The 24,440-nt window shown below is 46.4% G+C and overlaps 1 protein-coding gene across 1 annotated transcript; it reads right to left on the bottom strand.

Annotated features, from left to right (window-relative positions):
• Nucleotides 1-722: 722 nt before the first annotated feature.
• Nucleotides 723-20,854, bottom strand: TRIM71 (tripartite motif containing 71). The gene is made up of 3 exons (XM_032268783.1): nt 20,109-20,854; nt 8,353-8,487; nt 723-3,102 (listed from the first exon to the last, which is right to left on the bottom strand). The coding sequence occupies exons 1-3, from the start codon at nt 20,220-20,222 to the stop codon at nt 1,651-1,653; spliced, it is 1,701 nt and encodes a 566-aa protein (XP_032124674.1). The 5' UTR covers nt 20,223-20,854; the 3' UTR covers nt 723-1,650.
• Between the last annotated feature and the right edge of the window lie 3,586 nt (nt 20,855-24,440).

The raw sequence follows: 24,440 nt of genomic DNA, 5'->3' as shown, positions 1-24,440 counted from the left end.
TTAGTATTTGGGGGAACGCGGGAACCCACTGGGGTCTGACAAGCAGGGTATCAGCTACACCTGCTTTGCACTTGAAAGACAGACAATGCCCAGAAGCACAAGTTTTGTGCCCAAGTCCAGCTTACAACCAACCAATCCTGTAAAGTGACAGATTCTACCCCATAGTTCTACAGCAGAAGTCTTAAATTTTCATTCTTTGGTACCAAGTTACAGGTTTAAGAAAAGACATTACATCCTACATTTCAGGTTGGGAACGATTTGGTTTCTAGATCCTTTATATTCGAAGGCCTTGGGGGTGGGGATTCATGTTAAACCACGAGGTCCTAAAGCATGGCTGGGGTGCAAACAATCTATAAAAAGTGACCCAGCAGAGGGTGTGCGACTGGGCTGTTCCCTGAACTTCCAGAGCAGGAAAAAAATTGTGCTTGTAAAATAAAAGTTCTTTCCTTTGCCTACTCTTCTTAGGAAAAGAAACTCCTAGCACGACAGAACAAACTCCTATGCACTCTCAGGTCAGGACGAACCTGCCCCTTCTGTGGAGTCCCTATAGTTTGGGGGTGCCTGGCTTCTTTCATGTGCTCTCTGACTCTCTCAGCACAAGCATGTCCACCCACATTCATGTCCGCATCAGCCCATGCCTGAAAACCCTCTCTCGGAGAACGAGGTTAATTTCCTTCTTCCTTCCATTTAACTCTTTATAACCAACAGCAAAATAAGAAAACTTAACTTTTGAGAATATGTTTAATCAAAACTCCTGAGCTACATCTATATATATTTTTAAGAAACCAAAGTGTGAAAGGACAGGTTTGGGAGGCAGTGTGTCATTTTCGGCTTTACTACTTGGGTGCAAGATGGCTTTGAAACAAATACGCACACACCCTCCCCGTAAAAGAAACAAAGATTATTTACCCTAAAATATGAAGGGTCTGCTTTTCTTGGCTAGCAAGCCACAGCCACAACGTCTAGGATTAAGAAAAGATGCAGAAGAGGAGGTTAAACACACTGAGGTATAAACAGAGAACAGAGGAGAGTTCTCTGTTGCAGCATTTAAAAAGAGAAGATTTTCGAAAAAGATCAAAACAACACAACATAATCTAACCCCATATAAACACAGTATTCTCAAGAACACAGACACTCTATAATTATGCATTTTAAATCCTATTTTTTCCATGTTTTATAGTTTTTTGTTTTTTTACTTAGTAGTTTTTTTGTGTTTCCTTGGCTCAATCTACAGAATACACCCCACCACACACATCCAGTGCCCTCCCAGCCATACAGATGCCAGGTTTGTGCATATCATGTCCCACGCGGGGGAAGAGGGAAATGCGACTCCACTGAGGAGGGGAAGAGGGCCTGTTGCAGAAGGAAATGCAAAGATTTATGAGGTAGATAGAAATTATCACTTCACAGGCTCAATCCCTGCAGAAAAGATAAGTACATTCATCTGTAAAAAAATAAAGATGAGGTAGGACTTAAGCAATGTTGTACTCTTCTTGTTCTCTTTTAAAAAAAAAAGAAAAAAAGAAATCTCCCTGAGACTGTTTCTTCTTTGATATTCAAAAAGAGAGAGAAAGAGACAGAGAGAAAGAGAGAGAGAGAGAGAGAGAGAGAGACGCACACACCCCAAACACAGAAACCTAGGAAATGCAATTAGAAGACGAGGATTCGATTGTTGCCAAAGTCCACCACAACGATCATTCCGTCGGGGGTGATGGCGATGCCTGAGGGGCGGTCCATCTGCCCGAAGCCGCTGCCTTGAGCACCAAACTTGCACAGGAAGCTGCCGTTGGATTCAAACATCTGTACCCGATGGTTCCTGGAATCCGCCACGATGATGCGCCCTTCCTGGTCCACGGCGACACCTTGTGGGCGCAGGAACTGCCCATTGCCTGTGCCTTCCGAGCCCAGGAAGCGTGCCGACTGGCAGTCGGGGTGAATGACCAGGAGCCGGTGGTTGTTGAAGTCGGTGACTACCAAGTGGCCCTCATGGTTGAAGGCCACACCCCGTGGGGAGTCAAAGTGCTTCCAGAGAGCCCCCTCGAAGCCATACTTATTTAGGAAGACACCATCAGGCCCAAACAGCTGGATCCGGTGGTTCCTTGTGTCTGAGACCAGGATCTTGCCTTCAGAATTCACCGCCACATCCCAAGGGTAGTTGAACTGCCCATTCTTGGTTCCCTTCTCACCAAATTTGAGGAGGAACTGGCCCTCGAAGGTGAAGATCTGGATGCGATGATTGTCCTTGTCAGCCACCACGATCCTGCGTGAGGCGTCACAGGCCACCCCGGCTGGTCGGTCGAACTGCCCAGGCCGGGAGCCCAGGGTGCCGAATTTGTGGTGGAAGGTGCCACAGGGCTTGAACACCTGGATGCGGTTGTTGCTGCGGTCGGCGACAATGATGTAGCCCTCCTTGTCTACACTCACGCCCCAAGGGCGGCAGAGCTTGCCATCGCTGTCACCCTCGCTGCCGAAGCTCAGGCCCGGGAGCCCAATGCCCACGTAGCTGCGGCCTGACTTGACCACCACCTTGAAAGGGCTGTTCTCGATGTGCTGGTTGCACAGTGTCACTGACACCAGGTGCTCGCCCTCCAGCTGGGGCCGGTAACTCACCACATATGTCCCATTTTGCTGATCGCTCACCTCTGCACCAAACAGGTTGCCATCAGGGCCAAGGACCACAGCCGACATCAGATCACCTCCTGAGAGGCGGGGCTCACCATCGTGGTCATAACCAATGACTGTGAAGGAGGCCACCTTGCCCTGGAGGGCGCGCTTGAGGCCATCGCCCGTGGCCTTGGTGAGTGGTGCAAAGGCCCCGCTGCTAACGAAGCCAAAAGACTTGATGGCAAGGTACAGCGCCTGATCCGGGGGTGTGAACATGACTCGGTCATCCTCCTGGGGCTGCAGGAGGCTCCGCACTGTCTTCAGCTCCTGCACCTGGGCCAGCATGCGGTCTCGGGCCAGCAGGATGTCCAGTGCTCGGCCCTCCTCCAGGACCTGCTGCACGGCACTGATGGTGCTCTCAAGCTTGTTGAGGTTTTGCCGCAGCTTCTCCACCTGCAGGTACAGAGACTTGGCTTTCACCTGGCGAATCTTTTCTACCTGGAGGGAAAAGCAAGAGTGGAGAAAGACACAGAGGCTTAGGGCCAAACACAGAAAATCCTACATAAGGCACAACTAATCACAAGGAAGCATCAGACAAACACATCTTGAGAAATGGTCTACGAAAAACATCTGGCCTGTATTCTTCAAAAGCAGCAAAATCACAAAGGACCGAAAAAAGCTGAAGAACTGTTCTGGGTTACAGAAGATAGTTACTAGAGACAAGACAACTAAATGTGACTAGTGACCCTGCACTGGGGGAAATGGCCAGCTATGAAGAGCACCACTGGGACAAGTGTTGAACCTTGATTATGGACTGAGGAGTAGATGCTAGCACTGTATCAAAATCAAATTTCCTAACGTCTATAATTGTACTGTGTTTAGGTGTAAAGGGGTTGTGTTTCTAATACACCAACTCATTCTCAGATCACAAACATATACATACATGTACACACGCACATACGCATTCAGTGAATGTTGCGGTGAGCTGAGATAGTGCCACTGCACTCCAGCCAGGGTGACAGAGCCAGACTCCATCTCAAAAAATAATAATTGGGACAAAATGTACATAATCAGCAAGATAAGAAACATCTGGAGTTACTATTATTACTGCAACTTTTCTATAAGCTAGAAATTAAAGAAAAATAAAGTTAAAAACAGTCATCTAGCTAGGCACAAGGGCGTGCACCAGTAGTCCCAGCTACTTGGGAAGCTGAGGTGGGAGAATCACTTGAGCCCAGGAGGCTGTCTGTAGTGTGCCATGATTGTACTTTACTTGTGAATAACCACTGCACTCCAGCCTGGGAGATCCCACCTTAAAAAAAAAAAAACAACCAAGATCCCACCACCGAAACTAAAAACAGCCATCTGACGAACGGAGTTTACTGAGCACATACACTCTGCCAGGCACTGGAGGTACTGCAGTGACCCACAGAAAAGACCGTCCCTGCTCTCACAGAGTTGTAGTTTAGAAAAGCAGATATTAGAAAGCAATCAAAGAAATAAGGATCATGTCAGATAGTGACAGCTATCAAAAAGTAGAAAAAGGATGGGAAAGACAGTGACTAGGAGCCCAGATATAGACAAAGGGTGCTGAAGGACAGTGTCTTTCATAAGTTGAGACCTAAAGGTTGAGACTAGGCAAAAGGTCAAAAGGAGAGCTATCCCAGCAGAGGAAACAGCCAGCACAAAGGCTCAGCATTTCAAACACACAGTTTTCAGGAGGGGAGTGACATGACACATTCATGCTCCTGAAGAATTAGTTTGTGGCCTGGTGTGATAGCTCACAGCTGTAATCAGCACTTTGGGAGGCAGAGGAGGGTGGATCACCTGAGGTCAGGAATTTGAGACCAGGCTGGCCAACATGATGAAACCTCGTCTCTACTAAAAATACAAAATTAGCCGGGCATGGTGGCCCCGGGGACCTATAATCCCAGCTACTCGGGAGGCTGGGGCAAGATTATCATTTGAACTAAGGAGGTGAAGGTTGCAGTGAGCCAGGATCAGGCCACTGCACTCCAGCCTGGGCGACAAGGGCGAAACTCTGTCTCAAAAAAACAAAAACAAAAAAAACACAAAAGGATTAGTTTGGGAAATGTATATTAAAGGGGAACAACAGATGTGGGTTGGGAGTAGCTTAGCCATCAGAAGTGGCTGTGAAAGTGGAGCGAGTGGCAGAGAGGGTACTAGCGGCAAAACCAGGCAGGACTTCATAGCTAGTCTTACACCCCCAGAAACCGGAAATCACTGAAAGAACACACACTGTGTGGGCATGGTGGTTCATGCCTGTAATCCCAGCACTTTGGGAAGCCAAGGCAGGCGGATCACTTGAAGTCAGGAGTATGTGTGTACACACACAGACACAGACACTCTCTCTCTCTCTCTCAGACAGGGATAAAGACTGTGTATTGAGAATGGTGACCATGGCTCACTGCCACCTCAGACCTCCCAAGCTCAAATGATCTTCATACCTCAGCCTCCTACTAGTGCACCACCATGCCTGGCTAATTTCTTTTTCTTCTTTTTGTTTTGAGATAAGAGTCTTGCTCTGCTGCCCAGGCTGGAGTGCAATGCTGCAATCTCAGCTTACTGCAACCTCTGCCTCCCAAGTTCAAGCAACTCTCCTGTCTTAGCCTCCCGAGTAGCTGGGAATACAGGTATGTGCTACCATGCCTGGCTAATTTTTGTATTTTTAATAGAAAAGGGATTTCACCATGTTGGCCAGGCTGGTCTCAACTCCTGACCTCGTGATCCACCTGCCTTGGCCTCCCAAAGTGCTGGGATTACAGGAATGAGCCACCATGCCCAGCCTAGAGTGTGTGTGTGTGTGTGTGTAAGCAATTTTTTTTAAGAGATGGGATCTTGATATGTTGCCTGGGCTGGCTGGCCTCTGACTGCTGGGCTCAAGCAATCTTCCCACCTCAGCCTCCCAAAGTGCTGGCATTACAGGCATGAGCCACTGTACTTGGCCAGTTTCTCTTTACTTCTGTATTTTAAAAATAGGTTTTAAAAACCCAACTGGGAACCTGAGAAGCCCTGTACCCCACATTTTAAGATTTTAAGATTTCCAAAGGAGCCCTTTAAATCTAAAATGCTCTAATATATGGATATGGATTCTAACCTTCCAAAATAATTCCTGCTTGATGTTCTCAAATCATGCTATTTAGAAACATGGGACATTAGTTTCTCTATTCTTTAAAAGTTCTCTAATCCTAAGCAGTGTCCCCCCTGTGAAGGGAATGAATTTATCCAAATAGTTTACACAGAGGACCATGACTTGAGTGTTCTACATATCTGAAAGCCATAGAAGTCTATTTCAGAATAAGCATCCACTGTTGAAAGAGCTGGAGTTTAAGCTGACTCCTTTAGGGTGGGAGGGGTGATGATAAGATTTCAACTCATTTCTGCTTTGTCGTCTGTTGAGTGAACCAGGATACATGTGTACAGAGAGGTCCACATGGGGACAGATTAAAGAAGCTCTGCCCACTGGGCCAAATCTTCACCTTTGATTCTTCCGCATGAACTATATATGCACTAACTATATAAGCACCAAGTCCACTGGAAACATATAAGGCCTAAGAATGAAGAGATGCCATCTGGATATCAACAACAGGGTTGTCTTAATCCTTGTACTCATATATCTTCATGTTAAATCGCCAGAGATGCAGGAAAATAAAACTTACAACAAAGAGATACTCAGACAGAGACAGGCAAGGCCAAAAGGACTTTGCTGGGAACAGAAAAAAAAATTCAGTCATTAGTCAAAGAGGGAGGGGCTCCCACAGGATTTGGAGCAAGGTTCTATAGCAAAAGTGTCCAGAATAAGGAAGCTTATTTTGGAATGCTCTGAGGATAAATTTTTGGGCAAGCAGAACCTGCTCGCTACAACGAAGGAGAGACTGACTCTTCTTTCAAACAGGCATCTCCCAAGAGTATAAACTTGCTATTTCTTCTGAAAGAGAACTGCCTTTAGAGAGGACAGTGGGTCAGCCTCGCAGGAGGGAGGGTAACTAAGGTGAAAGCGGCAGAAACCCCACACACAAAGGCCTTTTTCATCAGGAAATCCAGAAGAGCGAGTTTGTGGCAGAGTTCACTACAAAGCTCTCAGGTTGCAAGAAGTGGGCCCCTCAGTTATAATTAACATTCGTGGGTGGCATAACACTGGCGGACCCATGGGGACATATGAGTGTCTGAAAACTATGTCATGCCCACAAAGGTGCTCAAAAAATGTGCTGAATTCAAAATCTTGGAGACCTCCAAAGTCTCTTCTTGTCAGAAAGCAACTGAGCCATATTCCCTACAAGTTCAGAAGAGGCAGAAAGCATCCAGTTGTGAAGTTAACTAAATGGAAAATGCAACGCCCAGTGACGCCTTGCAGATCATCATAGAGCACAGCAGTTAGCAAGGGTCACTTGCCGAAACGGCGGCACTATCCCCACCATCATCATATTGTTCGGAGATGGAAGCAGGCACACTCCACAAGGATACCCTTAGAAATCAGCTCTAGTCTTTTTTTTTTAGACAGAGTTTCACTCTTGTCGCCAGGGTTGGAGTGCAATGGCAGGGCCTCGGGTCACTGCAACCTCTACCTCCCAGGTTCAAGTGATTCTCCTGCCTCAGCCTCCCGAGTAGCTGGGATTATAGGCATGTGCCACCACACCCGGCTAATTTTTAGTAGAGATGGGGTTTCTCCATATTGGTCAGGCTGATCTCAAACTCCTGGCCTCAGGTGATTCGCCTGCCTCGGGCTACCGAAGTGCTGGGATTACAGGCGTGAGCCACTGTGCCTGGCCAATCAGCTCCAGTCTTTTTTTGTGTCTTCTGACAACATAATTATAGTTCAAGAACTGGCATGGAGTACTGGCCCTTTCAGACATAACTCTCTGCCTTTCTGAATGGGGACACAGAATCAGAAAAGGAACAGAGGAACATTTGGAATGCTGGCTTGGGTGGGGTGAGTAGTCTTTCCAGCTGATTTTTATCTAAACAGCACACTAGTCTGCTCAGCACTCTTTCCTGCCCCAACAGGAAGAAAGGACACACAGTCACTGCCCTCCTAAGAGGAAAACTGGTTTTCCACAAGAGGTCAGGAAGTGCAACCAGCCAGGTCACCAAAAATAGGGATGTTTCCCACCAGCCTGCCTTTCTTAACAACAGTTTTGACTACGCTCCCTTCTTTTGCCTTCCCTTGAGTGAATGCTATATAAAACTGGAGACTGCTTCCAGTCTTGCTTACGCACATACTTCTGAAAAGGCTTCTTGTTATTTTACCGCAGACAGCACCCACAATGTTCCAGGGACCCCCTACATCTTTCTGCCAACAGGCCTTCTAGAAAATTACCAAGCATTCTAGGCCGGGCGTGGTGGCTCACGCCTGTAATCCCAGCACTTTGGGAGGCCGAGGCGGGTGGATCACGAGGTCAAGAGACCATCCTGGTCAACATGGTGAAACCTCGTCTCTACTAAAAATACAAAAAATTAGCTGGGCATGGTGGCGCGTGCCTGTAATCCCAGCTCCTCAGGAGGCTGAGACAGGAGAATTGCCTGAACCCAGGAGGCGGAGGTTGCGGTGAGCTGAGATCGCGCCATTGCACTCCAGCCTGGGTAACAAGAGCGAAACTCCGTCCCAAAAAAAAAAAAAAAAAAATTACCAAGCGTTCTAAACTTAGCGCTTGGCTCCTGGACCTGCAACTGGAGACCTCGTGGAGTCCGAGTGGGCACAGCCTCGGTGGGGGAGTCCCCGTTTGTTACCTTCCACAGCAGCTCGCACTCGCGCTCCTCCAGGGCTTTCTTATGCCGCGCAGTCACGGCTTTCACCTCTGACTGCACGACCTTCGCCTTCATCTCCACTTGTTCCGCCACCGTCTGGGCCTGCTCGATGCTCAGCTGGGGGAAAAAAAAAAAAAAAAAAAGCCTAGGCATTAGAAGGACTGTTACTCCTTATACAAAACATTTGACTCTACTCAGTCAAGACTTTAAAAGCTGACACCCTGGGTTCCCAGACCACTTGACTCACTCCCTTGGAAGGAAAACAGACACTTAGGGAGAGACTGGCATCTGTCTGACATGTAACTGAAGGAGACGCTGGCAAGAGCTGGATTTCTTTGTATGAGAAATGGCACCTACACAGTGAATGTCAGGGCTATTAAGAGATACCCTGACACGGTGAAACCAGTGTATTTGGGTGACAGCCGAAAACTGGGAATGAGGATCAGCTGTAAAATGTACAACTCTAGCCACATACGCAACTTCCCCAGACTTCCTGGCCTGCCTCTCTGCCTGGGCAAAACCCTGCAGGCCGGGCACATCCCTCACATGAGGGTGTGCGACAGGCTAGTGACTAAACCCATCCTGCTTTTATCAAGGTACTGGCAACACAGCTCATCCCAGCCAGAACGAACACCAAGTATGCACTGGGACTATCCCCCCGATCTACCTAAAAAGCTGTGCCCTGTGGTCAGAGACTATCTACACATCACCACACACGCCACCCTGTACCAGCCCTAGTAAATCAGCCAGTTTAATCAGACGTATTATTGTTCATAAAAAATTTATCCAGACAGAAGGCATGGTGTTTTCATTAATATTACATGGTGCGTCTTGAAAAGCCACAAGGATTTCTTTGAGATACCGAGGCATTAAATCAGGGATTCCAAAGTGATTGCTGTTGGTACACCAGGTTTCAGGGCAGGCGATCCCCCATCAGGAGGGTGTCAGGGAAGCACGAAGGGTTTAGAGCCTGGTATGGGCTGAGGAATCATCCACTTCGCCGTGGACAGAGGTGTTTCTAGGATGTGAACTTTCAGTGCTAAAACTGGGACAGTCCTAGGCAAACCAGACTGGTCAGTCATCCCTGAAATCAGGCAATGCCGGTTCAAATCCTGGGTTAGTTTAAGGCCTACTACTAGTTGTAAGGCCTTGGACAAGCTCCTGGTCCTCACCAACCTTGGTAAAGGGTAGCTGTGAGGGAAATGCAGAGCAATGCATGGGTAGAGCTGAGCTCAGCACCTGGCACAGAGTAAAACACTGTTATTAACAGTTCTCAGCTGAGAAACACTTGGGACAAAAGTTCAGCCACTGTGCCTTGTCAGGCCACTTAGCTCCTATCATAAAACTTACCATTAGTCACACTTAGTATGTTCAGTGTTGTGTAATCATCACCACTATCCAGCTTCAGAACATTTTCATCACCCACAAACCAAAGGCCATAACCATTAAGAAGTCATCTCCACTTCCCTCCTCCCCATAGCGATCACTAATCTACTGTGTCTCTACAGATTTTCTTTCTTTTTCTTTTTTGAGATGGAGTCTCGCTCTGTCGCCCAGGCTGCAGCTGGGACTACAGGCAAGCACCACCATGCCCGGCTGGTCTCAAACTCCTAACCTTGGAATCTGCCAGCTGTAGCCTCCCACAGTGCTGGGATTATAGGCCTGAGCCACTGCACCCAGCCCTTTTTTTTTTTTAAAAAAAAAAACAGAGGTGGGAGGCCTGGTACAGTGGCTCATGTCTATAATCCTAACACTTTGGGAGGCCAACGTGGGTGGATCACCTGAGGTCGAGTTCAAGACCATCCTGGCCAACATGGTGAAACCCCACCTGTACTAAAAATACAAAAATTAGCTGGGTGTCGTGGTAGGTACCCAGCTACTTGGTAGGCTGAGGCAGGGGAATCGCTTACAGCTACCTAGTGCTGGTAAATGTGGTTATGGCTACAGATGTGCAAATATAAAATGTAGAGATTGTTCTCTCCACTCGGGAGATTGAGCCTAGGAGACGGAGGATGGAGTGAGCAGAGACTGTGCCACTGCACTCCAGCCTGGCCAACAGAGCAACAATCTGTCTCAAAAAAAAGAGCGAGAGAGACGTGGTGGGTGGTCTTGCCATGTTGCCTAGGCTGGTCTGAAGCTCTGGGCTCAAGTGATCCATCCACCTAGGCCTCCCAAAGTGCTGCCATTAGATGCATGAGCCACCACACCTGGCCTGTTCTGGGTATTTCATATAGATGGCATCAACATACAGTATACAGTCTACCTTATTTTTATGAGTATTTTTCCTGCCCAACAGTTTCACTTGGTCTGGATGAGAGCTGACACATTCATGGCATGCAAGACATACTCAACGGTGCAGCTCCAAAAACACCTATGGTGGCCAGGCACGGTGGCTCATGCCTGTAATCCCAATACTTTGGGAGGCCGAAGCAGGAGAATTACTTGAGCTGAGGAGTTCGAGACCAGCCTGGGCAACATGGTGAAACCTGGTGTCTATTTGAAACAAACAAGCAAACGTACCACCCATGACTCCAGTGGTTAGCTGCCACACTATATTCTCTGCCTAAGAGGATCGTGTGTGACCTAAGGATCCACTGACCTGATTTACAGGGGAACGGGGTAGATCCAGAGGGCTCACAGGCTATACACAGCCTGGAATGCTTTCTTTTTGAAACTCATCCTAAATTTCAAAACCCAGTTCAGAGGCCACTTCCCTTCTGAAGCTAGAAGGGAGCAGCATATTTCTATAACGTTTCTGCTTCACCATTACAATCCTGTCCAAAGTACCACTTTCTTTTTGAAACTCACCCTAAATTTCAAAACCCAGTTCAGATGCCACTTCCCTTCTGAAGCTAGAAGGGAACAGCACATTTCTATAACGTTTCTGCTCCACCATTACAATCCTGTCCAAAGTACCACTACATATCAATCAAAGTAGGAGCTAAGTACATAGCCCATGATACGTAAGGCACCTGAAATTTAGCAGAACAATCTGTACATTTTATATCTGCACATCTCTAGCCATAACCATGTTTACCAGCATTAGGTAGATGTATTGGGTTAAACACTGTCCCTCCAAAATTCAGGCTCAGCTAAATGTGGGCCAGGATGTGACCTTGTGTGGAAACAGAATCTTTGTAGATATGATTAGCTAAGATGAGGTTATACTAGATTAAGTTGACTCTTAAATCCAAAAACTGATGTCCAGAGAAGATCACGTGCAGACAGATACACAGAGAACAAAGCCATATGAAGACCAACGCAGAAATGGAAGCTGATGCAGGTACAAGCCAAAGATGCTGGCACCCGTCAGAAGCTAGGACGGAGAAAGCAAGGAGTCTTCCCAAGGGCCTTCAGAGGGAGCATGGTCCTGACACCTTGATCCTGGATCTCTGGCCTGCTGTCTTTAAGGAATCCAGTTTATGGTAAATTGTTATAACAGCCCTGAGAAACTAATACAGAAGCCAAAGTGAAGCAGACAGATGTTACATCCACATTACCTAGAAGATAAAAAATTAGCATGGACAATCAAACGGACATGCATAGAAGCAGGTATCATAATAGTACCGATAAATTTTTAGTATCTCAGGCAGTCGGGATTCATCCAGAGAAAAAAAGAAAAAACAGAAAGAGTGCACGAGAGCTCCCTAGACATTTAAATAGAGAATTCAGCACAGGGAAATGGTTAAACAGGTAAGGGAGAACTGCTAGGGCAAAGAGCACACTGAGGCAGACAGTAACTGCAGAAGCAGCTTCTTCTGCTTTGTCTGAGAGAACAAAGGAAAGAAAGCTGTGGTTACAAGAATCCAGAATAAGGTGGTGAGGTTACAACCAGCTAATACTGGGAGTGGCAAGGTCTGAAATTGAAACCAACTTCTGCTGCCGGGGTGAAAAGGAATTGCTATTAAGAATTGGGGCTGGGTAGGGTGGCTCACGCCTGTAATCCCAGCACTTTGGGAGGCCAAGGCAGGAGGATAACTTGACACCAGTCTGGCCAACAGAGCAAGACACCGTCTCTACAAAAAAAATTAATGAGCCAGGTGTGGTGGCGCTTGCCTATGTCTCATCTACTCAGGAGGCTGAGCTGGGAGGATTACTTGATCCCCAAGAGATCTAGGCTGCAGCAAGCTTTAACTGCAACACTGCACCCCAGCCTGGGTGACAGAGCAAGACTCTGTCTCAAAACAAATATATGATAATAACATAACTAATATGAATTGGAAGAGAAAGGGAAGAAGTCCTTTTTTCATACATGTAGTTTGAAGGGATAGGGTTGGCACCCAAAAAGTAGAACTTAGTAACTGGCACCCTCTATATTTTTAGATGTGTTAGTTATTAATTAGCACAACTGGTGTCCAAGCTAGTAGCTGACCAAGTCAACCAAACCTATATCTGTAATATTTCTTAATCATTCTTCAATAGAAAGCAGAGGTGGCAAACTGTTTTTTATTAATATTAATTAATGTCATATTCCTTGCCAAACTAATGTTTTTAACATTTAACTTTTAACAGATGCAAAAAAACAAAAACAAAACAAAACCACCGCTCCCTTCGCATACAAATGGGCGGACTACCCTACTCACCTCTTCCTCTAGTCTCCTAGTCCGTCTTATCCCTCATGTTTCGAAGTCTCATTTTATCATAAAAACTGTTCCTTCCATTTTTCAAACAGGTTCAGGAGATTCAAAGGTTTTAGTGCAATTTTAATAATTGCCAAGCATGAAAAGATATCCTTGGGCTGAAAGTCACAAAAGCCCTACCCAATGCATGGTGGTAAAATAGGTCTTTCCCTTCCAAATTACGCACTACCCGGCCAAGCATTGCATTCCAAAATGTGCAGACCAGGACCTGCTGAACTCGTTCCCAACCTCTAACAGAGCGGCATTTGAAGGATATATAAGGCAGATGGGTTGGGGGAAATGACAACGTAGAAGGGCAGGGTAAACTTCCAAAACAGATATAGATACTTCACAGTAAGAAAACAGTAATCACCCAGCAAGCATGGCGCTTGAGAGAAAATTTAACCATCCTGGAGATGTTAACAGATCTAATCAAACATTTGAAAGCTGAGGGGGTACATTTGGACTGGAGAATCAGTGCTTTCCAGCTGAATACCAAGGGGCACTCAGTCAGTATGGAGAAGACTCAGGCCAAATCTGGTTTTCAAGGGAAATAATATAGATATTAATTAGTGATGCCCTCTGTGGAGAACAGTGGTGGCACAATGACTGGTATTTAAAGAGCCCAACGGTCAGAAGGTAAGAGAATGCAAATATTACCCACACACTTGTAGGCGACCATACTAGGTATGGGGAGCTACTGTGGGCCACTCTAAAATGTAATTTCCAGCCAGGCACAGTGGCTCATGCCTGTAATCCCAGCATTTTGGGAGGCTGAGGTGGGCAGATTGCCTGAGGTCAGGAGTTCGAGACTAGCTGGCCAACATGGTGAAACCCTGCCTTTACTAACAGTACCAAAATTCATCGGGTGTGGTGGTGGCCACCTGTAATTCCAACTACTCGGGAGGCTAGGGCAGGAGAATCACCTGAACCCAAGAGGCAGAGGTTGCAGTGACCCAAAACCATGGCACTGTACTCCAGCCTGGGCAACAGAGCAAGACTCCGCCTCAAAAAAAATGTATCTATCTGTATATAGCACAATCCAGAATTAACTCCAGGATTTATGTCTGGATCTCTTTCCAGAACCAAGACTCCCAAGACAAGCTGTGAGTCTCTCAGAGTCGTAAGTTAAGAGCTCTGATTCATAGTCAACCGAATATCTGACATGTTCAATTTAATACCAGATAAAGACCAGGTATTTGATGGGCAAATACACTTTCAGTATATATATCTCCCTATCTGGAAATGATTTATTCGATCCTTACAACAATCACACAAACTGATCGTAAAAATAAACGGATGAGGCTGGGTGTGGTGGCTCAAGCACTTTGGGAGGTGGAAGCAGGTGGATTGCCTGAGGCCACAGTTTGAGAAGACCAGTATGAGCAACATGGTGAAACCCCATCTCTACCAAAAATACAAAAATTAACCAGGCGTGGTGGTACATGCCTGTAATCCCAGCTCCTCACTTCAACCTGGGAGGCGGGGGTTGCAGTGAGCCAAGCTCCAGCCACTGCATTCCAGCCTGGGCAACACAGCAAGACTGTCTCAAAAATAATAAAAAATATAATCGCAAACTATAGCCACATCTCATTTTATTGCACTTCATAGATAATGTGGGATTTTCTTTTCTTCTCTTCTCTGAGACAGGGTCTCACTCTGTCACACCCAGGCTGGAGTACAGTGGTGCAATCTTGGCCCACTGCAACCTCAACTCCAGGCCTCAAGCAATCCTCCCACCTAAGCCTCCTTAGTAGCTGGGACTACAGGCGTACAACACCAGGCTCGACTAATCTTGATTTCTTGGAGAGACAAGGTCTCACTAGGTTGCCCAAGCTGGTCTAGAATTCCTGAGCTCAAGTGATCCTCCTGCGTCAGCCTCCCAAAATGCTGATGTTACAGATGTGAGCCACAGTACCCGGCCATTTTTTTTTTACTTGAAGCTTTGTGGCAATACTGAGTCAATCAAATAAATCTATTGGTATCATTTTTCCAAAAGCCCTTGCTAACTGTCTCTGTGTCACATTTTGATAATTTTTGCAGTATTTCAAACTTTTGATTATTATTTTATCTGGTGTGCTGATCTGAATAACCCTACAAAGGCCTCTAAGTGTTCAAATGAAAGAAAAGGTCCCACAAATCTACAATGACTGAGTTTAGTAAGGAAAGCAAGTAGAAAGCTGCAGACAGACTGAAAGCTAGGCCTCTCACACCAAACAGTTGTTGTGAATTTAAGGGAAAGTTCCTGAAGGAAATGTTAAGTTCACTCCAGTGAACACTCAAACTAGTAACAAGGCAAAACAGCCTTATTGCTGATATGCAGAAAGCTTAATGATCTGGAGGAAAGATCAAACCAGCTATAACTCCTCCTCAAGCCAAAGACTAACCCTAAGCAGGGACCTAACTCTTCAATGCTATGAAGGATGAGAGATGGGGAAGCTAACAGGCTGAACGATATGGGTTGAAGAAAACAAGCTATCTCCAAAACACGTATGTGTAGCGTGATGCCGCAAGTGCTGACATAGAAGCTGCAGCAAGTTACTCAGAGACATAGCTAAGGTAATTGATGAAGACCGCTCAACAACAGACTTTCAAGACATCCTTTTACTGGAAGGAGACAGTCTTGTATCGGAAAAAGATGCCATCTAGGACTTTCATAGCTACAGATGTCAATGCCTGGCTTCAAAGCTTCAAAGCACTGGCCGACTCTTTTGGTAGGGACTAATGACGCTGGTGACTAAGTTGAAGTCAACAGTCATTGTCCATCCTGGCAATCCTAAGCCCCTCAAGAATTATGATAAATCTACTGTGCCTGTGCTCTACAAATGGAACGACAAAGCCTGGATGACAGCACGTCTGTTTGGAGAATGGTTTATGGAATTTTTTTTTTTTTTTGGAGAGGGGGTTAGCTCGTTGCCCAGGCTGGAGTGTGATCTCAGCTCACCGCAACCTCCACCTCCCAGGTTCAAGCAATTCTCCTGCTTCAGTCTCCCCAAGTAGCTGGGATTACAGGCAGGTGCCATCATGCCCGGCTAATTTTTTGTATTGAGTAGAGAAGGGGTTTCACCATGTTAGTCAGGGTTGGTCTCGAACTCCTGACCCCAGGTGATCCATCCACGTCAGCCTCCGAAAGTGCTGGGATTACAGGCAAGTGCCACCACTCCCAGACGGTTTACAGAATATTTTAAGCCCACTGTTGAGACTCCTTTCAAAAGATTCCTTTCAAAATATTACCAAACATAGACAGTGCACCTAGTCACCCAAGAGCTCTGCAAGAGATGTACAAGGGCATGAAAGATATTTTCATGTCTGGCAACCCAACATCCATTCTACAGCCCATGGATTAAGAAGTAGTTTCAACTTTCAAGTCTTACATATACTAAAACTGGAGCTACTATAGAAGAACATTCATGATTGGTGCGTAGAGTTCAAAATATCAACATTAATAGGATGTTTGAAGAAGCTGACTTTGAGTTGAAGACTCGAGGTCATGCATTAGGGTTGGATCAACTTCTTGGAGCAGAAAGATGTAGTGGAGGGAGTCACTGCAGATGATAGCAAGAGAACTAGAAGTGGAGCCCAAAGATGTGACTGAATTGTTGCAATCTCATGAGAAAATTTGAAGGGATGAAGAGTTGTGTTACATTTTAAGAAATTGCCAGGCTAAGCAAGGTAGCAGACACCTGTAATTTCAGCGCCTTGGGAGGCCAAGGTGAGAGGATCGCTTGAATCCAAGAGATTGCCTAAGCAACAAAGCAAGCCCCATCTCTACAAAAAAATATATAAAAATTTAGCTGGGCATATGGTGGAGCACATCTGTAGTCCTAGCTACACGGGAGGCTGAGGCAGGAGGACTGATTGCCTAAAAGCCCAGGAGAGTTTGAGGCTGTGGTGAGCTATGATGATACCACTACACTAGTTGAGTGACAGAGAGAGATGGAGACTGAGGTGGGTGGATCACCTGAGATCAGGAGTTTGGGACCAGCCTGGCCAACACATGGTGAAACCCCATCTCTACTAAAAATACAAAACTTAGCCAGGAGTCGTGGCAGGCGCCTGTGATCCCAGCTACTCAGAAGGCTGAGGCAGGAGAATCGCTTAAACCTGGGAGGCAGAGGTTACAGTGAGCCGAGACCGCGCCATTGCACTCCAGCCTGGGTGACAGAGAAAGACTCCATCTCAAAGAAAAAAAAAATAGTAACCCAATAGAGCCGATCAAGGATGCTAAACACACAAAAGTTATGGGTTACACAAGGGCTTTCTAGGAAATCACAATCTATGTCGTGTGCCTGGGTGTGGCCTTATAAATTATTAACAGACCTAAAATGACTCTACCTAAAATGCTCCATGATCTAGTATTAAATTAATGTTGGGCACACACTTCCAGCTAACATTTGAATCATACCTCTAGGACTTATGCCTAGGTTCTCAACACTTATACAGCTGACTGTATTTATTTTGGAAAGTTAAGTATGTCAGATAAAATCTTTCTCCCTACCGTCTTTTTTTTTTTTTTTACGCTCACCTTCAACTGTCTTGATGGAGTTTTAATCTCCCCACACTCTTTTCTCTCCACAGAAAGTGTGAATTTCCACTTCTCTGAGATTTCACCATGTTAACCACTCATGAGTTGTTGGGTGCTCTCCTTAAGCCTCCAGCAAATTGTTATAACTCATTTTTCTCCCCCACAATGGCTTTTCCCACTAAGCACCAGCATTCTCTCAATAATGCTCCAAGTGTTTTCAATCTCCCAGGAGAGTATGAGGTTAATAAAATCGTATCACAATCTAGGGAACCCGTGGCTCTTTCTTTTTTTGTTACGGAGTCTCGTTTGGTCCCCCAGGCTGGTGTTCAGTGGCACAATTTTGGCTCATTGCAGCCTCTGCCTCCCGGGGTCAAGCAATTCTCCTGTCTCAGTAGTAGCTGGGATTACAGGCGTCCTCCACCATGCCCAGCTAATCTTTTTTATTTTTAGTTGACATAGGGTTTCACCCTGCTGACCAGGCTGGTCTCAAACTCCTGACCTCAGAAGATCTGCCTACCTTGGCCTCCCAAAGTGCTGGCATTACAGGTGTGAGCCACCACACCCAATTGACACCAGTGGCTCTTGAATTTCCTCAGGTGATGCCACAGTGAAGGCTGGGCACCAGTGTCAAGGAAACATCAGCAGGGTAAGGCATTTATTTGTCAAGGTCCCAACCGTCGTGGGATAAAATGAAAGATACAAACTACTTCATCCACAGGGACACAGATGTGCTGATACATAACAGAATGACACACAGGTGAAGACACTGACAAAGGAGAACAGCGACCCAGAGACACTCAAGATATTTTAAAGCAAATAAGCAATACTGGTGTAACAATGACAGGATTACTCATTCCACGGAGTCTCTCCAACTTTGAATTTTATGAACCAAACTTCATAAAATCTGACTCATCAGAAAAGATTATTTCAATACCATGCGTGGAAATGTGATAGTGGCTGAGGAACTTATTAAATCCTCCCTGTTCTATAAGACACATGATCTCAATTCTTTAGCACTTTCAAAACAAATTTTTTTTTGTTTTAGAGACAGGGTCTTATTGTTGCCCTGGCTGGAGTGTGTAATCTTGGTTCATTGCAACCTCCATCTCTGGGGCTCAAGCGACCCTTCCACCTATGCCCGGCAAGTAGCTAGGATTACAGGCAAGTGTCACACCATGCCCGACTAATTTTTGTACCTTTTGTAGAGACAGGGTTTCCCCATGTTGCCCAGGCTGGTCTTAAACTCCTGAGCTCAAGCAATCCACCTGCCTCTGCCTCCCGAAGTGGTATGATTACAGGTGTGAGCCACTGCACCCGGCCAGGATCTTACTTTTAAAACAGCTGATTTATTATTCTAGAATGGTTCCTATGCAATTTCTTCTGGAGGGTGAAGAACTTTTCTTGACTTTCAAAGTATCCTACAACACAGGGAAAACGTCACAATTTTCCGATTTCCTAAAACCTCATCACCTGGATCACACAAGATTTAATAGCAATTCAGGCACACTATCACGTAACTATGTAAGGGAATGTTGCCGGCTCTCAAAGGTATACATGCCCCTCCCTAGCCCCAAAGTGATAGAAATTCAACAGAAACAAGGGTTTAAATTACTGGGGATTTATCATCCAGGAAAGGATTAAAGACGCTGAACCTCATATGACATTCTCCTGCTCACTAATTTCTCACATATAAATAGTAAGTTGTTATCATAAAGGTCTCTGTCTAAAAAGCATTGGGCCAGGCCTGGTGGCTCATGCCTGTAATCCCAGCACTTTGAGAGGCTAAGGCAGGAGAATCGCTTGAACCCGGGAGGTGGAGGTTGCAGTTAGCTGAGATCACACCACTATACTCCAGTCTGGATGACAAGAGTGAGACTTTGTCTCAAAAATAAAAATAAGTTAAAGGCATTGGCTGGGCTTGGTGGTTCATGCCTGTAATCCCAGCACTTTGAGAGACCGAGGTGGGCAGATCACCTGAGGTTAGGAGTTCAAGGCCAGCTTGAACAATATGGTGAAACCCCGTCTATAGTAAAAATATAAAAATTAGCTGGCTGCAGTGGTACATGCCTATAATCTATGCTATCTGAGATGCTGAGGCAAGAGAACCACTTGAACCCAGGAGGCAGAGGTTGTGGTAAGCTGAGATCGTGCAATTGCACTCCAGCCTGGGTGACAGGGCAAGACTCTATCTAACTATAGATAGATAGATAGATAGATAGATAGATAGATAGATAGATAGATAGCATTATAGCATTATTAATCACTCAGCCTTTCTGCAGTCCTGACTGGAAAGTGCCAATGTCTGCTTGAGTTTCGGGAGGCAGATGGATGGGACAGGTGCAGGTGGTATGCTGTGGCCCAGGTCAGGTTAGACGCTTGGAAATCTGACCAGTAACTTTGGCCACATCCCTGACATCTTCAGGAGACTGCCAGGACCCCTAAAGAGATTGCTGCTGCGGGGATGTCACGTGAGCTCATGTGGGTCGCTATTCTACCCCCCCACACTGCAATCTGCCCAGTTGTCTTTTATGCCACCTGACAGAAAGGGGGGCCCCGATTCCTGTGGGAACTGTGGCAGGGTGCCAAGGGCTCACCTGGATTGCCTGTCTTCCCTGCTGTGCATCCGCCAGCAGCTGGATGGTGAGTGCCCGTGAGTCCTGCAGCGCCTCCTGGAGGTAGATGAAGCTATGGCCCCCGTGCCGGCCCATTGTGCACTCACGACAGATGGGCACAGAGCAAGTGTCACAGTACAGGTGCAGCACCTGGGGACCAGAGAGGGGACAAACATAAATGAGAGATGCAGGATGGGAGGAGGAGGGAAGTCGGCAACCGAAGGGCCCTGGATCCTACAACAGAACCACCCCCTCCCCAACGAGCAAGCACACCCCATAGGGAGAGGCAGCAGTGGAGTAACTGCAAACACAACTAAAAATACCTACTTCCCCTTTTCTCCACTCTCTCTGCCCCTAATCAAGGAGGAAAGGAGGTGGGAATACCCGAATGCCACATCCCACTCTAGTCTCATTCAGAACCATAACAGAAACACTTCAAAGGCAGAAACTAAACAAAACAAACTTCCCAGCACGAGAGTCTCTCCTGAATCTTAGCTTCATTATCCGGAAAAGTTGTTAAGACCATGTTGCCTAGTCTGATATTGGTGGCCTGGATGCAAGAATATGCCAGAAGTTTCCTTTGCTGCTCCGGCCTGGATGTGTGAAGTAAGCTTAAGAGCCAGCAACAATCATCCTCACACCACAGCGTGTTGCCTCCCCACCCATCGAGGAGATTAGTGCAAAGTGCAAGGTGCAAAGCATGGTTCTCCCAGGCACTCAAGCAATCTACAGACTTAAGTTTCTGGAACGAAGGCAAAAAAGCTAGTGGTAAGGTCAGCCAGCTCCTTGCCTTTCTTTTTCATGCCAAGTTATTCCAAGGAGTTGAACCTGGGAGGCAGCCAGTGCTGACAGAACTGCTTTATGTGATGTTCTACACTTCCCTGGGGCCCGGCACGCTGGGAGGGGGACAGAGAGAGAGAAGGGTTGGCACAACCTTTACCTGCTAATAATAAATAAGGAGCTCTCAAGAGAGAAAACTCCTTGGCACAGAAACTGGGCCAGTCTCATTATTGTGTATCTCTCCACAGAGCAGGACGCTTAGCACCACTCCGTAAATGTTTGCTGGATTGCTTTCAAGAGCAGAGATGAAATTTGCCTCTGGTACACCTGGGTGTGAGGGGAAGCTAGCTAACATGCAACAGGCAGAGAAGCAGTCTGCAAGGGGCATTCTTCCACATACAAAACGTCGCACTTCATCTTCAGGTAAAGACATGAGGTTGAGGGTGCTCAAGACCACAGAATCAGCAAACACACAGCAGGGAAGCCAACATGAGCCTTCTGCAGAGCTGGTTCCAACACAGGTATGACACTGACTCTCATGCCCAGTACACAGCACCTTGCTAGGTATAGTGGAGATCCAGGATGCGAGATTCCAGGCCATTCTCCCCAGACTGAATAGGAGCTCATTCTGGCGAGCAGGAGGGCAGGGTGCTGTGGGAGATAGAGATGGGGAGAAAGCTTGGAAGTGACCTAGAAAGTTTTCTTGGCAGAGAGCTCCAAAGAGAGAGGGCTAGGGGCGGGCAAACACAGGGAGACTGCTGCTTCTTTCCTTCTCCAAGATCTTTATTTTATTAACAACCAAAATATTGGCATGAAGTATGTCCACTAGAAAAATGCTCCCCCTAAATGGTTCCGGAAAGGACAAAAAGGTTGCTCCACTCCTGCCGGGCACAGAGATTCACACCTGTAATCCCAGCACTTTGGGAGGCTGAGGCAGGTGGATTACTGAGGTTAGGAGTTCGAGACCAGCCTGGCCAACATGGTGAAACCCCGTCTCTACTAAAAACACAAAAATTAGCCAGCCCGTGGTGGTGGACGCCTGTACTCCCAGCTACTTGGGAGGTTGAAGCAGAATAATTGCTTGAACTCAGGAGGCGGAGGTTGCAGTGAGTGAAGATCGAGCCACTGCACTCCAGCCTGGGTGACAGACCAAGACTGCCTCAAAGGAGGAGGAAGAGGAGGAGAAGGGAGAAGAAGGGGAAGAGGGGGAAGAGGAGAAAGAGGAGGGGAAAGAGGGGGAGGAGGGAGAGGAGAAGTGGAAGAAAAAGTTGCTCTTCTCAGGGCTAATTACCAGAGAAGTGTGTAATCATCCACCATGGGTTAAACTGATTCTCCAGAAACCTTACAATTCAGAAAGAAAAAGGAAAGATTTAGGATATTGTTTTTACTTTTGCAAAGAAATAGTTCTGCTATAACCAGCAGGTTTTATGGATCCTACTTTATAAAAGGGAAATGTGTTAAGGTTTATAACTTTCCTACCAATTTTGATCACTGCAGTACTTTGCCAGTCATGATGGCAGACGAAATCCTGGTAGCAGCAATTTGCCTCCTTTAACATCAGTTGCTTTTTAAGCTGATCCATCCTTTAGAGATTATCTAATCCTAATAATCTGTTAAATCTAAAATTCTCAAGTAGAAATACTCACCAAAAGATGCTGATCTGGATAAATTCGGGAAAAATTCCTGGCCGATCCCTTTTTACGATGTGGTGCTAAAGCAATTCTACCAGTTGGAACCACATCCCTTTCCTTTGCTCTCTCCATTTGTCATGGGAATAAAGGGATCACTCCTATGCTGATATAAAGTGTGAAAAAACTTCCTTCAGAAAGTTTCTTTTACATGTGACTAAAACACACCACTAAACATTCAGGGGCCTTCCTACTTGCAACAGCTAAGCAACCTTGAAAACGCATCCTTTGTCTTTCCCTCTTCAAGACAGCTGTGCGGACTGAATGGCACTCTCTCCCCTCCTTCCTTTGGACTATGGGCTCTTGAAAATATAACCATCTAGACTGCTCTCATCTCCATAGCTAGTGAGTGGAAAAGAACCTCAGGCTGTAAACTTGAGCCTCGTGCTACCCAGGCTATGGAACCATCTGTCCAGTTACATTTCTTGACCTGTCTGGGCTTCAGTCTCAACTGTGAAACGCAAGGGGCCTGACTAGGTACCTCCGGAGACTCCTTCCACCCCAGAGAGCCTATCTATAGAGACTTGACAACAGAAAACAAAGAGCTTCAAAATTAAGTTCTAGTAGCTGGACATGGCAGCTCACGCCTGTAGTCCAAGCTCCTTGAGAAGCTGAGGCTAGAAGAGCACTTGGGTCCAAACTACAAAAAAATTATTATTATTTTTTAGCTGGGCATGGTGGCTCATGCCTGTAGTCCTAGCTACTCAGGACGCTGGGGTGGGAGGATCCCTTGAGCCCAAGAAGTGGAGGCTGCAGTGAGCCATGACCGCGGCACTACACCTAGCCTGGGCAACTCTGTGAGAATGCAAAAGAAAGAACAACAAAAACAAGTAAGCAGTAAGTTCTGGCTGAGCCAGGATGCCCACTCTAGACTCCCAGCTATAAAGAATTAAGGTCATTTTTCTTAGGTTTAGATCATCAACTTAAAATACAGAACCCGGATGATGCTGGACGTGGGCAATCCCCCCATGAATGGTAGGTTTTAAAAGATTCTGCAGACGCAGTAGCCAGAAAAAAAGTCCTGGTCAGAACAGATAGTGGCTACTGATGGCAGAGAAAAGCAGGGTGCCCTGAGCCAACACCAGAGCCCTCCTGTGACCAGCCTTGAGAGCCCAGATACAGGAGTGAAAGGGGTCTCTGAATGCAATCTCTGCCTGGTATCGTTTTACACAGGATCGATGCAGTTCTAAGTACCCAGAACACACTGTGGTTTCAGAAGAGTCAGTGCTTTTACAGCTCCCAGGCTGCCTGCAGCAGAAGTGGGGGCAGGGAGCACCCAAATGGTTGATAATAAAAAGCTACCAGTGAGTAAAAAGAATAGCCTCAATGTCCTCATAATTAGTAAACAATGAATTTTGTAAAAGAATGAATTGTCCAAAAACTATAAAATGAAATCCACTTTTATAAGCCTTCCAGCTAAAAGTTGGCGCAAAACTTTGGTAAGATTTCACACTTCATTTAGAAGCTCCCCGTCTCTTCTAACCACATTTTCTGAGATTGAAAAACCATAATTTTAGAGCTGTTTAAACAATCAATAGGTAAGGATGTGCATGGGTGCAATTCTCTCTGAAACAGGTGTAAGATTATTTTTAAGGGAATAAACTAGAGCTGTGTGGAGGGTCCTATATAGCCAGAAATGTGCGAGTAGCCATGAATGGCGGCTCCCGGGAAAGGAGGGGGAAGGGACTGGGAAGAACAGGTCGTCTAGCAGCAGGAATTCCAGGGCCTGTTTGGGGCTTCCCGGGCAGATGCACGGACACGCCCCCTCGGGCCTGGCGACAATCCGGCTGCCCCAGCTAAATGGAGGAGGCTTGACCTCTGACCCTGCAAGTGACCACCCTCTTCC

The sequence above is a fragment of the Sapajus apella genome, unplaced genomic scaffold, assembly GCF_009761245.1.
Source record: "Sapajus apella isolate SASKATOON/1434 unplaced genomic scaffold, GSC_monkey_1.0 scaffold4, whole genome shotgun sequence".
NCBI lineage: Eukaryota > Metazoa > Chordata > Mammalia > Primates > Cebidae > Sapajus > Sapajus apella.
This window is presented reverse-complemented; position numbering and strand designations above follow the sequence as displayed.

Excerpts from the sequence above, each read along its gene's own strand:
- TRIM71 (XM_032268783.1), bottom strand. The coding sequence starts at position 20,222 with ATGGGCCGGCACGGGGGCCATAGCTTCATCTACCTCCAGGAGGCGCTG. Across the intron at positions 8,488-20,108 it reads AGGGAAGACAGGCAATCCAG|CTGAGCATCGAGCAGGCCCA; the intron begins GTGAGCCCTTGG and ends TTTTTCCCCCAG. Across the intron at positions 3,103-8,352 it reads AGTGCGAGCTGCTGTGGAAG|GTAGAAAAGATTCGCCAGGT; the intron begins GTAACAAACGGG and ends TTTTCCCTCCAG.